At 47.1% G+C, this 15028-nt stretch overlaps 1 protein-coding gene across 7 annotated transcripts in view; it reads right to left on the bottom strand.

Moving 5' to 3' along the window:
- Positions 1-9227: 9227 nt before the first annotated feature.
- Positions 9228-15028, bottom strand: part of LOC125465324 (retinoic acid receptor RXR-alpha-A) — a 120243-nt gene continuing 114442 nt past the window's right edge. For all 7 annotated transcript variants that reach the window (XM_048558648.2, XM_048558646.1, XM_059638174.1 and 4 more), the window contains 2 exons: positions 14128-14233; positions 9228-12414 (listed from right to left, as the gene is read on the bottom strand). In XM_048558648.2, coding sequence (XP_048414605.1) covers positions 12267-12414; positions 14128-14233 — 254 coding nt within the window. In that variant the 3' untranslated portion in view covers positions 9228-12266. The remainder of the gene's footprint in view (positions 12415-14127; positions 14234-15028) is intronic.

Below are 15028 nucleotides of genomic sequence, written 5' to 3' on the forward strand. Positions count from 1 at the left end.
GAAGAACCGGTTAGGGAGGCAGAGACAGGTTGGACTGGTTTTGGGATGCAGTGGGTGGGGGGGAAGAGCTGGGCTGGTTGTGTGGTGCAGTGAGGGGAGGGGACGAACTGGGCTGGTTTAGGGATGCAGTGGGGGAAGGGGAGATTTTGAAACTGGTGAAGTCCACATTGATACCATATGGCTGCAGGGTTCCCAGGCGGAATATGAGTTGCTGTTCCTGCAACCTTCGGGTGGCACAATTGTGGCACTGCAGGAGGCCCATGATGGACATGTCATCAAGAGAATGGGAGGGGGAGTGGAAATGGTTTGCGACTGGGAGGTGCAGTTGTTTGTTGCGAACTGAGCGGAGGTGTTCTGCAAAGCGGTCCCCAAGCCTCCGCTTGGTTTCCCCAATGTAGAGGAAGCCGCACCGGGTACAGTGGATGCAGTATACCGCATTGGCAGATGTGCAGGTGACCATCTGCTTAATGTGGAAAGTCATCTTGGGGCCTGGGATGGGGGTGAGGGAGGAGGTGTGGGGTCAAGTGTAGCATTTCCTGCGGTTGCAGGGGAAGGTGCCGGGTGTGGTGGGGTTGGAGGGCAGTGTGGAGCGAACAAGGGAGTCACAGAGAGAGTGGTCTCTCCGGAAAGCAGACAGGGGAGGGGATGGAAAAATGTCTTGGGTGGTGGGGTCGGATTGTAAATGGCGGAAGTGTCGGAGGATAATGCGTTGTATCCGGAGGTTGGTAGGGTGGTGTGTGAGAACGAGGGGCATCCTCTTGGGGCGGTTGTGGCGGGGGCGGGGTGTGAGGGATGTGTTGCGGGAAATGCGGGAGACGCGGTCAAGGGCGTTCTCGATCACCGTGGGGGGAAAGTTGCGGTCCTTGAAGAACTTGGACATCTGGGATGTGCGGGAGTGGAATGTCTTATCGTGGGAGCAGATGCGGCGGAGGCGGAGGAATTGGGAATAGGGGATGGAATTTTTGCAGGAGGGTGGGTGGGAGGAGGTGTATTCTAGGTAGCTGTGGGAGTCGGTGGGCTTGAAATGGACATCAGTTACAAGCTGGTTGCCTGAGATGGAGACTGAGAGGTCCAGGAAGGTGAGGGATGTGCTGGAGATGGCCCAGGTGAACTGAAGGTTGGGGTGGAAGGTGTTGGTGAAGTGGATGAACTGTTCGAGCTCCTCTGGGGAGCAAGAGGCGGCGCCGATACAGTCATCAATGTACCGGAGGAAGAGGTGGGGTTTGGGGCCTGTGTAGGTGCGGAAGAGGGACTGTTCCACGTGACCTACAAAGAGGCAGGCAGAGCTGGGGCCCATGCGGGTGTCCATGGCCACCCCCTTAGTCTGTAGGAAGTGGGAGGAGTCAAAAGAGAAGTTGTTGAGGGTGAGAACGAGTTCGGCTTGGCGGATGAGAGTGTCGGTGAAGGGGGCCTGGTCGGGCCTGCGGGACAGGAAGAAGCGGAGGGCCTTGAGGCCATCTGCATGAGGAATACAGGTGTATAGGGACTGGATGTCCATGGTGAAAATGACATGTTGGGTGTCAGGGAATTGGAAGTTCTGGAGGAGGTGGAGGGCGTGGGTGGTGTCACGGACGTAGGTAGGGAATTCCTGGACCAAAGGGGAGAAAATGGAGTCCAGATAGGTGGAGATGAGTTCGGTGGGGCAGGAGCAGGCTGAGACGATGGGTCGACCAGGGCAGGCAGGTTTGTGGATTTTGGGAATGAGATAGAAACAGGCCGTGCGGGGATGGGGAATAATGAGGTTGGAGGCTGTGGGTGGGAGGTCCCCTGAGGTGATGAGGTCATGAATGGTGTTGGAGATGATGGTTTGGTGCTCGGGTGTGGGGTCATGATCGAGGGGGCAGTAGGAGGTGGTGACGGAGAGTTGGCGTCTGGCCTCGGCGATGTAGAGCAGCCCTTTCCTTTGCAGGTCACAGAGAGAACGCTCTCACTGCGCTCCCCAACCCGCTCCCATCTCCCAGCAGAGACCCAGTCAGTCATGCCTGTGCCACGTTAACAGCATCAGCCCCAGCTGCAGGACCATCGCTCCTTAAACACACACACACATTCTTTAAAATCATGTAAGTCTCTGCACAGCATTTCTTCAAAGACTCTTTTGTAGAAGCATATCGTAATGGAATTTTTAAAAGATATTTAACCATACTTTTGTATTTATTCAATCAAAGTGAAAACAAATTTAAATTAGCTCAAATGGGTGCGCGGGCTGTCATTCCAGTAATGTCCACTAGATAGCAGTCTCACTCCATGCTGGGCCCGTCCACATTTTGAATCATGTCAAACTAAAGTGGAGCAAGTTTAGGGGGAAATTGTTTCATTCTCTGGGGGCACATCATTGACTCAGTCGAGGCAGCAACTATTGCCCATCCCTAAATGCCCACGAGGAGGTTTTGGCACAAGGCCTTCTTGTACATCTAATTAGTTCCAGAATTTTGATCAGATCTCAAAACACACAGCAGGGGATTTCACTCTAAGATCAGAAATCTCAAAAAATACGAAATCTGAAAACTCAAAATTATTTTCTTTTATTCCTTCATGAGATGAGGACATCACTTGCGAGGCCAATATTAATTGCCCAACCCTAATTACCCAGGGGGCAGTTGGGAGTCAACTACATTGCGTTGGGCCTGGAGTCACATGTAGGCCAGACCAGGTAAGGATAGCAGTTTCCTTCCCTAAAGGATATCAGTGGATTTTACAACAATTGACAACAGTTTTGTGGTCATCATGAGAATTTTAATTCAAAATTTTTATTGAAGTCAAATTCAACCATCTGCCACAACAGGGATCAGACTCAGACCCAGATCAGAGCTTAGAGCTCTGGGTTGGGAGATTTTAAAAAAAATGACAGGTGAATTTTTTACTCAGAGGGTGGTTCATGCATGGAATAAACTTCCTGAGAAAGTGGTAGATGTGGGTACAACACCCAATAGACATTTGGATAGGTATGTGAAGTGGAAAGATTTGGAGGGATATGAGCCAGAAGCAGGAGCTGGGACTAGTTTAGTTTGGGATTATGTGCAGCATGGACTGGTTTGTCCGAAGGGTCTGTTTATGGCTGTGTGACTCTGACTAGAAATATAGCTACCGCAAGACCATCAAAAACAACAATATCCACACCGTCCCTACCACCCTGTGTGTTTTGTTTCGAGAAGCAGAGGGAGTGGGGGGATCAGAGTCTGTGACCAGCTCGCCCTCGAGCAACAGGTATAGCCCAGTCCCCTGCACATTCCGCCAGCTTCTGTTATCGGCTCCTCCCTCCCTTGCACACCCTATCCCATCTTCTTCCACCTCGCGGGTGTCTGGTTTCCTCAGGCTGGGCAGCATGCAGCCTGGATGCTCAATAAGATCCCACCCTGGATAGTGACCACTCCCAGCTGCCTGCTGAGGATGGTGTGCAGCAAACCATGGGGCAGTGCCCATCCCTGGCATCTCAAAGGCAGCTGCTACAGCCAGGGCAGACATTAACATGACAGCCTGCAGACTGCAATGGGCGATGACAGGCAGGGAGTTGCAGACAACCTTCAGGAAGAGGGGCATTTGGCTGTGCCCCTGGGCAGGTACCAGTTTCCAGGGCTGCTCACTAAACCTGGGCTCCAGGCACTGAGGGTATGTAACTATGACCGTATCTGGGTGCAGCTGCAAATCGAGCGAGGCAATACCTGTACTTGTGGTCAGACTGTGACAAGGTGAGGGGGAACATGGTTGTGATGGTATGAGTCTCCTTCTCCTCCTTACACCCACCCACCACAGTGGAAAAGTTGAGGATGTTTATTTATTCTGGATAGGGACAAAACACTTAGCTCCACTGTCAGCGCAGGTCACTTGACTTACAAATGAATACTTGATCAGATTATAACATTGAACTGCATTCATGTTAAATATCTGCAGATTGACACTCATACTATTTCCCTGCAGCTCACTGGTATATGTTTCATTACATCAAGCGGTTGGAATTTATTAGTGCAATGTTGTAAATTGGGAATTGTATTTAAAATCCAAGTTTGAGAAAATATACTATACAGAAGAAGAGTCCTGAGTTCAAACAACAGAAATTGCTGCAAGAAGCTCTGCAGGTCTGGCAGCATCGATGGAGAATGATCTGAAGGGGCACTCAAGCAGAAATATTTATTCTTTCGCTCTCCACAGATGTCGTCAAACCTGCTCTGTTTCTCCATCAATTTCTGTTTTTGTTTCAAACTTCCTGCGTCCACAATTCTTGGTTTTATTTTAGCATTTAGAACAAGTTGCTTCTTTTATTTGAAAACCAAAAAAAAACTCCCAAAGTTTAAAAAATAAAGTCCTGAATAAAATCTTGAAAAGAGACTGACAAAATTATTTTGATCCTTGATTTTAACCCAGTGACAGTGAAGGAATGCTGATACATATGTGAGTGACTCGGAGGGAACATGTAGGGGGTGGTGTTCCCATGTATTTGCTGCCCTTGTCCTTCCAGATGGAAGTGATTTTGGGTCTGGAAGGTGTTGCTTGAGAAGCCTTGGTGAACTTCTGCAGCACACATTGTATATTATATGTATGCTGCCATTGTGCTTTGGTGGTGGAGGGGATGAATGTCGAAGAGAGTGTTTGGGAGACTATGAAATAGATATCAGGGCTAACAGAAGAGGTCACAATCTACAAATCAGGAATAGACAGACACCAAGGGACTAAAAAGAGGAAGGTTTTTAAGGTGATAAATCTCCAGGAGACACAAAAACTGTCACAGAAACGTAAGGGGCTAAAATGTGACAAATTGTCTAAAATGTGACATTGACAGGATGCAGAGATGGGCTGAGAGGTGGCAGATGGAGTTCAACCTGGATAAATGCGAGGTGATGCATTTTGGAAGGTCGAATTTGAAAGCTGAGTACAGGATTAAGGATAGGATTCTTGGCAGCGTGGAGGAACAGAGGGATCTTGGTGTGCAGATACATAGATCCCTTAAAATGGCCACCCAAGTGGACAGGGTTGTTAAGAAAGCATATGGTGTTTTGGCTTTCATTAACAGGGGGATTGAGTTTAAGAGTCGTGAGATCTTGTTGCAGCTCTATAAAACTTTGGTTAGACCACACTTGGAATACTGCGTCCAGTTCTGGTCACCCTATTATAGGAAAGATGTGGATGCTTTGGAGAGGGTTCAGAGGAGGTTTACCAGGATGCTGCCTGGACTGGAGGGCTTATCTTATGAAGAGAGGTTGACTGAGCTCGGTCTCTTTTCATTGGAGAAAAGGAGGAGGAGAGGGGACCTAATTGAGGTATACAAGATAATGAGAGGCATAGATAGAGTTGATAGCCAGAGACTATTTCCCAGGGCAGAAATGGCTAGCACGAGGGGTCATAGTTTTAAGCTGGTTGGTGGAAAGTATAGAGGGGATGTCAGAGGCAGGTTCTTTACGCAGAGAGTTGTGAGAGCATGGAATGCGTTGCCAGCAGCAGTTGTGGAAGCAAGGTCATTGGGGTCATTTAAGAGACTGCTGGACATGTATATGGTCACAGAAATTTGAGGGTGCATACATGAGGATCAATGGTCGGCACAACATTGTGGGCTGAAGGGCCTGTTCTGTGCTGTACTGTTCTATGTTCTATGTTCTGTGTTCTAAATTCCCAGGACCTGATAGTCAACGGCATGAAGTTCTCAAAGAGATCACTGGAGGGATATCAACGTAATGGTTATGGTTTTGAAATCTTTAATGGATTCTAGAATGGAATCAGCAAACTGGAGAACAAATGTAACATTGCTGTTCAAGGAAAAGAGACAGGGAGAGAAAAAACAGAGAACCACGTCAGTGAGCCCGGTGTTGGTGGTGGAGAGAGTGGGAGAAGTTTTAAAGATGCAGTTCGAAATTGAAAGCTCAACTAGAGTAGATCAACACAGATTTTAAAAAGGGAAATCCTATTTGACTGATTTTGAGATTTTTTTAGCATGCAACTACCAAAGTAGATAAAGGGAACCAGCCGATGCAGTTGACCTGGACGTCCAAAAAGCTACATAAGATGAAGTGTGCTACATATTAGTGAGGATTGGCTGACTAACTAACACACAGCAGCAGGCTGGGACTATTGGTGTGCTGTCAGGGTCAGGGCTAGGGCCTCAGCTGTTTACAATCTATATTAATGAGTTAGACAAAGAGGCCGAGAGTATCATTAGGTTTGTTGATGATACAAAGCGGTGAGGGGGACGAAGACATCCATCAGTACATACGTGTAGCTATACCCCACCGAGTACATACGTGTAGCTATACCCCACCGAGTACAGACGTGTAGATATACCCGAGTACATACGTGTAGATATACACCCCGAGTACATACGTGTAGATATACCCCCGAGTACATACGTGTAGCTATACCCCACCGAGTACATACGTGTAGCTATACCCCACCGAGTACAGACGTGTAGATATACCCCCGAGTACATACGTGTAGATATACCCCCCCCGAGTACATACGTGTAGCTATACCCCACCGAGTACATACGTGTAGATATACCCCACCGAGTACATACGTGTAGATATACCCACCGAGTACATACGTGTAGATATACCCCCCCAGTGCATTCGTGTAGATATACACCCCGAGTACATACGTGTAGATATACACCCCGAGTACATACGTGTAGATATACCCCCCCAGTACATACGTGTAGATATACACCCCGAGTACATACGTGTAGATATACCCCCCCCGAGTACATACGTGTAGATATACCCCCGCCGAGTACATACGTCTAGATATACCCCCCCAAGTACATACGTGTAGATATACCCACTGAGTACATACGTGTAGCTCTAGCCCCCGAGTACATACGTGTAGATATACCCACCGAGTACATACGTGTAGATATACCCACCGAGTACATACGTGTAGATATACCCCCCCAGTACATACGTGTAGATATACACCCCGAGTACGTATGTGTAGATATACACCCCGAGTACATATGTGTAGATATACCCCCCCGAGTACATACGTGTAGATATACCCCCCCGAGTACATACGTGTAGATATACCCACCGAGTACATACGTGTAGCTCTACCCCCCGAGTACATACGTGTAGATATACCCACCGAGTACATACGTGTAGCTCTAGCCCCCGAGTACATATGTGTAGCTCTACCCCCCGAGTACATACGTGTAGATATACCCACCGAGTACATACGTGTAGATATACCCCCCGAGTACATACGTGTAGATATACCCACCGAGTACATACGTGTAGATATACCCCCCCGAGTACATACGTGTAGCTCTAGCCCCCGAGTACATACGTGTAGCTCTAGCCCCCGAGTACATACGTGTAGCTCTACCCCCCAGTACATACGTGTAGCTCTACCCCCCGAGTACATACGTGTAGATATACCCACCGAGTACATACGTGTAGATATACCCCCCGAGTACATACGTGTAGATATACCCACCGAGTACATACGTGTAGATATACCCCCCCAAGTACATACGTGTAGATATACCCACTGAGTACATACGTGTAGCTCTAGCCCCCGAGTACATACGTGTAGCTCTAGCCCCCGAGTACATACGTGTAGATATACCCACCGAGTACATACGTGTAGATATACCCACCGAGTACATACGTGTAGCTCTAGCCCCCGAGTACATACGTGTAGCTCTAGCCCCCGAGTACATACGTGTAGATATACCCACCGAGTACATACGTGTAGATATACCCACCGAGTACATACGTGTAGATATACCCACCGAGTACATACGTGTAGATATACCCCCCCAGTACATACGTGTAGATATACACCCCGAGTACATACGTGTAGATATACACCCCGAGTACATATGTGTAGATATACCCCCCCCGAGTACATACGTGTAGATATACCCCCCCGAGTACATACGTGTAGATATACCCACCGAGTACATACGTGTAGCTCTAGCCCCCGAGTACATACGTGTAGCTCTACCCCCCGAGTACATACGTGTAGATATACCCGCCGAGTACATACGTGTAGCTCTAGCCCCCGAGTACATATGTGTAGCTCTACCCCCCGAGTACATACGTGTAGATATACCCACCGAGTACATACGTGTAGATATACCCCCCGAGTACATACGTGTAGATATACCCACCGAGTACATACGTGTAGATATACCCCCCCGAGTACATACGTGTAGCTCTAGCCCCCGAGTACATACGTGTAGCTCTAGCCCCCGAGTACATACGTGTAGCTCTACCCCCCAGTACATACGTGTAGCTCTACCCCCCGAGTACATACGTGTAGATATACCCACCGAGTACATACGTGTAGATATACCCCCCGAGTACATACGTGTAGATATACCCACCGAGTACATACGTGTAGATATACCCCCCCAGTACATACGTGTAGATATACACCCCGAGTACATACGTGTAGATATACCCCCCGAGTACATACGTGTAGATATACCCCCCGAGTACATACGTGTAGATATACCCACCGAGTACATACATGTAGATATACCCCCCCAGTACATACGTGTAGATATACACCCCGAGTACATACGTGTAGATATACCCCCCCGAGTACATACGTGTAGATATACCCCCCCGAGTACATACGTGTAGATATACCCCCCCAAGTACATACGTGTAGATATACCCACCGAGTACATACGTGTAGCTCTAGCCCCCGAGTACATACGTGTAGCTCTACCCACCGAGTACATACGTGTAGATATACCCACCGAGTACATACGTGTAGATATACCCACCGAGTACAAACGTGTAGATATACCCCGCCGAGTACATACGTGTATCTATACCCCCGAGTTAATTGATGGCAGACGGTGTGTAATGTCGGGAAATGAGAGGCTCTTCGTTTTGGTGAAAAGAACAGGAAAAGTAAGTTTAAACTTTAACGGTGAGCAAATGGTAAAGGTTGATATTCAGAGGGACTTGAGTGGACCTCAGCTGTAAACGGTACTGACAAGCAATCATCAGTGAATATTGTGTTCCTGATCTTACGATGGATAGAGGGAAGGTCACTGATGAAGCAGCTGAGGATGGTTGGGCCTAGAGATGTCCTGAAACTTCAGATGACTGACCTCAACAAACACAACCATCTCCCTACGTGCTAGGTAAGGCTCCAGCCAGCGGACAGTTTGATTTTAAATGCTGGTTTGTCACCCTTCGTCAAGGATGGCTTTGATGTCCAAAACTGGACACCATCCTCCAGCTGAGGCCTGACCAGTACATTCAGAAAGTATGAGTGAGGCAATGGGACAGGGTATGCAATATATTTTATTACTCTCAGCAATGAGTAACAAATTCGAACTGAAAGGGTTCCAAACGCAGAGTGCTTTGATCCTCATGAAGGTCTGAGAGACACCCCATTGTATACGATTGACATGTAGTAAGTCAGGGCAGTACCTGCCCCTTAGACACTTAAACCTCTGAGGATCAGGAAAAGCCCAAAGACAGTCTCCTCTCAGTAACCAAAGTGGAGCTACTGACAGCAGAAACTCTTTGGAGATGAACAGAATATCAGACAACCACAAGAGGGAATTCCATTAGAAGACAGGGTCCTCACAACTGGCATTCAGACAATATTCAGAACACAAGTATTCAGCTGTTACTGATCAAAAATTAATGTCAAATTACACTGTAAATAATTCACTTCCAAAAGACCCAAAATGGTCCCTGGAATATAAGCTTTCATCCTGCAGACTGTGAAAAGTTTTAACATAGCGAAATGTTTACAATTATCAGTGACGCACAATCTAACAAAAGGGATAAAGTTTCATTTATACAAAAATAGATTTCTGTAGACATTTTTCTTTTTTTTGATTTTCCGGAAGTGTTTGTAGTGTCAACACAGACCAATCACCATCATTTCTCAAAACACATTCAGCACACAGACTGGCAGTGGCCTGCTGGAGGGCTCCATTCACTGGGGCAAAAGAGAAGGAGGAAGGGCTGACTGAGAGTGGGACGGGGGCAGAGAGCAAAGGCCAAGGAGCTGAGGGAGAGGCAAGAGCGATAGGGTGAAACAGGGCAGGGTGTAAGAGGGAGGAGCAGAGGGCAGGACGGGGACAAGGTACACAGGGTAGGGATCACTGGGTGAGGCAGGGAGACAGGATGCACAAGGTGGGGTAGGAAGAGGATAAAAAGGAGGTCAGCATTGTGTCAGTTTTCTCAAATCAGTACTTAGTCACAGTCAGTCCACACAACCTTCTTGCTCTGTGGCCAGGTTTGGAGAATTCTGGTGAGAGTGTTCCCATTTTTATTGGATAACTTTCTGTGCTTGCCAGCTGTTAGCATATGTAATTTCTAATTTTCCTTTTTTGTACAAAATTGCCGTACATAAAATATTCAAATTTCAGATTGAAAATTAGGTCTATAAGAAAAACAACAGAAGAAGTTGGGCAGGGGAGTAGCTGTGTATGAACCCAAAGATAAAAGCTCACTGCAGATGTGGGGGTCAGCGGTACACAGTGAGGGGGGCGTTGTACAGACTGACAGATATTGAGGTTTAAACTCAAATTATTCAAGTTTTGGAAGAACAGGCATCAGGGTCAAACAGAGTAAATCTCGAACAGGGTTTCCTCCCTCTATAATTTGGGAAACTTTAGCCCATAATGGCTTGGGATTGGAAAATCCAGGGAGAGAGGAGCAGCTTTTTAAAAGGGCATCCTGTTAAAGGAGATGCAACAGAGCTGAACAATTGCACACGTGAAGATACCACATCTACCTTTGATGGTCATGTGTTGGTGCACACCAAAGATATCTGTTCCTAGACGAAACTGAAGGACAGGTACCAATTGAAGGGGATGGAGGAAATCAGAGAGGGCAACAGGAGGGGAAGAAAGGACACATCTGAGGCAGTTTCTACACCTGGCTACAAAAGGCAGGATTTTCTGGTTACCAGAGTAACACAAAGCGGAGCACATACCTCGCACCGATTGTACAGTGCAGCTGTTAACCACACCGTTATCCTAAAGTTGTGAACAAGATGAGCTGCTGCAAGGTGCAGCTTAAATATAGATCAAAACCAGTGCTGTCTTTGTACACAATATTTCATGTGCCAGGGCTGGTGGGAGAGCAGGAGAATTTCAAAGTGCTCCTTCATCTCAGTCCAAGCTGCATTCCAGGGGCTTCAGACATTGAAGCGTGTGCGCTGGCTGGCAGAGGTGTGGAGGGGTGAGCTCAAGGACATTGTTAGTGTATGGGGTGGGAGGGGTTAATTTGTTAGTGTGTTTAAGATCAGCAGCAATCAAGCCAGGCACAAACTGAACATCTCAGCTCCCAGAACAAAACCATCTTGCCTCATCTCAGCATGGTTACCTGAATTTATTAATTATACGTTAATTAATTAAAGCATTCATTAGCAGCAGAGTCTTCAGGAGTCGAGCCTTGTACCCACCCAATCCTGGGCTAAGTGGAAAGGACAGCAAGACTCACAGACACACAGAGCTGGAGCCTGGTGAAGCGAAGGGGGAATGTGACCAGGCAAAGGAGTTGTCATCTTTCCAATTGTGGCAGTGATGGGATGTTGGATATGAAGTCAGGTCATAGAAAGAAATGCAATCAGCTGCCAAACCTGCCGAGATTTCAACAAAATCAAACCTCTTATTGCTATGAAAAATACAAAAGAAAGATGAACAAATACTGCACGTAACACATTAAAAATCGAGTTGGTAGACCAGGTACAAGTATGAGTTACTGCCATGAACGTGAAACACAGGTCTCTCTGGTTCTCTGAGGTGTTTCATCAGTGGCCAGTCTGAGTGAGTTCAATCAGCTGCAACAGAATCAGCAAGTGGGACAATATGACAGAAGTCAGGCCCGTTCTTGCTTCACAGCACCTGCCAGAGGGAGCTTTAGACCAGGAAGAGAGGCTCTCCAAAGAGTTTTTGTTTTGCAGAGTCCAAATCTCCAGCATTGACAAATGCAGAGGGACAGGACAAACCCATCACCATTAACCACACACATACAAACCAAGCAGAGGACATCAGAGCGAGAGTGAAGCAGGCTTGAGCACTCTCGAGGAGAGGTGAGTGACTCTCACGCACACACACGTATGCAAAGACACTTCAACCTATCTCAAGGTGTGATATATCACAGACCCAGTGACCCTTGCAGAGTAGATACAAACAGGAGAGAAAATTATTCCTTTGTCATCTCATCATCAAGTAGTTAATAATTATTGGGCTTTGGGGAGATGCTGTAAATGTAGAGAGGAGGCCGACAACCTTGAGATCAGCTCAAAGAAACGGGTGGCAGTCTGTGCTGGGCAGCGATCTTCTCCACAGCGCTGCAGAGTTAGGTGATTTGATGAGGTGCTTCCAGCATCTCCATGAGGAAAGTGTCAATCGGGGTGTCTCCAATCAGCTTGAAGAAGAACAGGTGTTCGAGACACTTCAGTCCAATAGAGCGAAGGGCTGGCAATCGGAGGAGGAGCTTAGCAAACCTGCACGAGAACATGGGACAGTGTCCCAGTGAACGCCATTGCATCACCCAACACAAACATCACAGTCACACACATGACCAGCAATACCTAACACTGCTCACATGCAGCTTATTGTGGGACGTAGGTGTGTGCGACTGTACACCAGTGACAGTCAGTGTGTGTGGGCGACTGTACACCAGTGAGAGTCAGTGTGTGTGAGACTGTACCCCAGTGAGAGTCAATGTGTGTGTGGGACTGTACCCCAGTGAGAGTCAGTGTGTGTGGGACTGTACCCCAGTGAGAGTCAGTGTGTGTGGGACTGTACCCCAGTGAGAGTCAATGTGTGTGTGGGACTGTACCCCAGTGAGAGTCAGTGTGTGGGACTGTACCCCAGTGAGAGTCAATGTGTGTGTGGGACTGTACCCCAGTGAGAGTCAGTGTGTGTGGGACTGTACCCCAGTGAGAGTCAGTGTGTGTGGGACCGTACCCCAGTGAGAGTCAGTGTGTGTGGGACTGTACCCCAGTGAGAGTCAATGTGTGTGTGGGACTGTATCCCAGTGAGAGTCAGTGTGTGTAGGACTGTACCCCAGTGAGAGTCAGTGTGTGTAGGACTGTACCCCAGTGAGAGTCAGTGTGTGTGGGACCAATGCCCCAGAGGATTAATGATCTAATTGAATATAAAATTGCGGTAATTATATAACCACATAACTCCCACACAACCTGCTTGAATTTTCCTCGTTTGTTCTTTGTGGTGGATGTCTCTGACCGACTCAGCATTTACTGTCATTTCTAAATACCCAGAGGACAGCTAACAATCAACCACATTACTACGGGTGTGGAGTCATATGGAGTGTGCCGAACTGGGAAAGGACAGCAGATTTTCCTCGGAGTTACTAAACCAGATGGGGTTTTTATGACAGAAGTCATAAAATCCACGCAAGGAGATAAGGTGGTAAAGAAGGCATGTGGCATGCTTGTTTCATCGTTGGGGATATAGGATATAAAAATTCACAAGTCATGTTGCAGTTGTAGAGGATTTTAGTTCGTCCACATTTGGGACCTTGCGTTCAGTTCTGGTCACCACTCTGCCGGAAGGCCGTGGAGGTTTTGGACAGAGAGTGCAGAAACAGGTTATCACGATGTTGCCTGGTTTGGAGGGTATTAGCTACAAGGAGAGATTAGATGAGGGGCAACCTAATATAAGTTTACAAAATATGACAGGCACAGATAGAATGGATAGTCAGAATCTTTTTCCCAGGAATAATTACTTGTGACACAGGCGTAGAATTAAGGGGCTAAGTAGGAGATGTGACAGACAGGTGCTTTTTTTTTTAAACACAGCAAGTGGTAGGTTCCTGTAAAGTACTGCTGGAGGAGGTGGAGGTGGTTGCAAAAGGAAGGAGGGATATGGAATGCATTGAAATAAAAGGCTTTTAGTTTTAGAAAGGTGTCAAGTGTAGGTGCAGTTCTGATGGCCCGAACGGCCTCTTCCTATGCTGCCCTATTCTTTGACATTTGAAAATGGTCACATGTTACTACTAGACCCCCTTTTTATTGCAGACTTTTGCCGAGTTCAAATTTCATCATCGCCCTACTAGGTTTAAAACCCATGCCCCCAGAACTATAACGTGGGTTTCTGGATTACTAGTCCAGTGGCATTACCACAAGCCCACAGGTTCTTCATGAGCCAGCTCTCTGCCTCCACTGGGCTGAGTGTTCTCTACAGGCACTGACCTGCCAGGTTGTTCTGGGTATTTCTGTTTGCAGTATCCTTCCAGCGAAGCATACACTTTTTCACGGAGAGCCTCCACCTCCCCAGGATTGGACAGCCCTTTTGCATCTGTACAGATCAGAGAATTATACAAGTAGTTAACTGTTTTCTCTCTCACTGCTGCACTGTAGATATTGGAGAATGAAAGACGGAATCCATCTGGCTACAAAACCCTGTGAGATCAGTCCAAGCTGTAGCCGCACTATCCTGCTGTATAGACTCTTTAGCCAGTTACAACCCTGCTGGGTAAATTCATATCACTGTGTAAACATTACCAACAATAAAAAGAGTAAATGCTATCTACTCATCCGAGGGAACTGTGATCAAATAATCCAAGGTTTCAAAGTGGGGACAACTTTCAAATATATTATATTAAAGGTTCAGTCCTGAATCAGTGAGAAAGGAAAGTAGCACTGATTAAACTACAAGAAAAATCAGTAAATTACTTTAAAAAGGACTACTGGGGAATAGTGATCACAATACAATGGCTTCAATATCATTGTTCAGGGGTTGTGATATCTAAAGCCTTTGCAGGCAGACTCACAGTTTCACTGAAATAACTCTACAGAGGCCAGTATCCCGTGCCCAAGTTCCCCCTTTATTTACACAGGAACAGTCCTTGGCTCTAGTCCTGCCTCATACAGAGTCAGACACCAGAGAGTCAGTATCTTTGACACTCACCCTCTTTACATCAGCCAGGGCTCAGCAGCCCCAGTCAGGGGACTCATATTCTATAGTCCAGCTGGCTAACCACATTACAATCACTAAGCCACTAGGAAGGGAGTTCCACGATTCTGACCCAGTGACACTGAAGGAACAGCGATATATTTCCAAGTCTATTTGTGTTTCAAATTGCACATTCCC

The sequence above is a fragment of the Stegostoma tigrinum genome, chromosome 29, assembly GCF_030684315.1.
Source record: "Stegostoma tigrinum isolate sSteTig4 chromosome 29, sSteTig4.hap1, whole genome shotgun sequence".
In the NCBI taxonomy this organism is placed as follows: domain Eukaryota; kingdom Metazoa; phylum Chordata; class Chondrichthyes; order Orectolobiformes; family Stegostomatidae; genus Stegostoma; species Stegostoma tigrinum.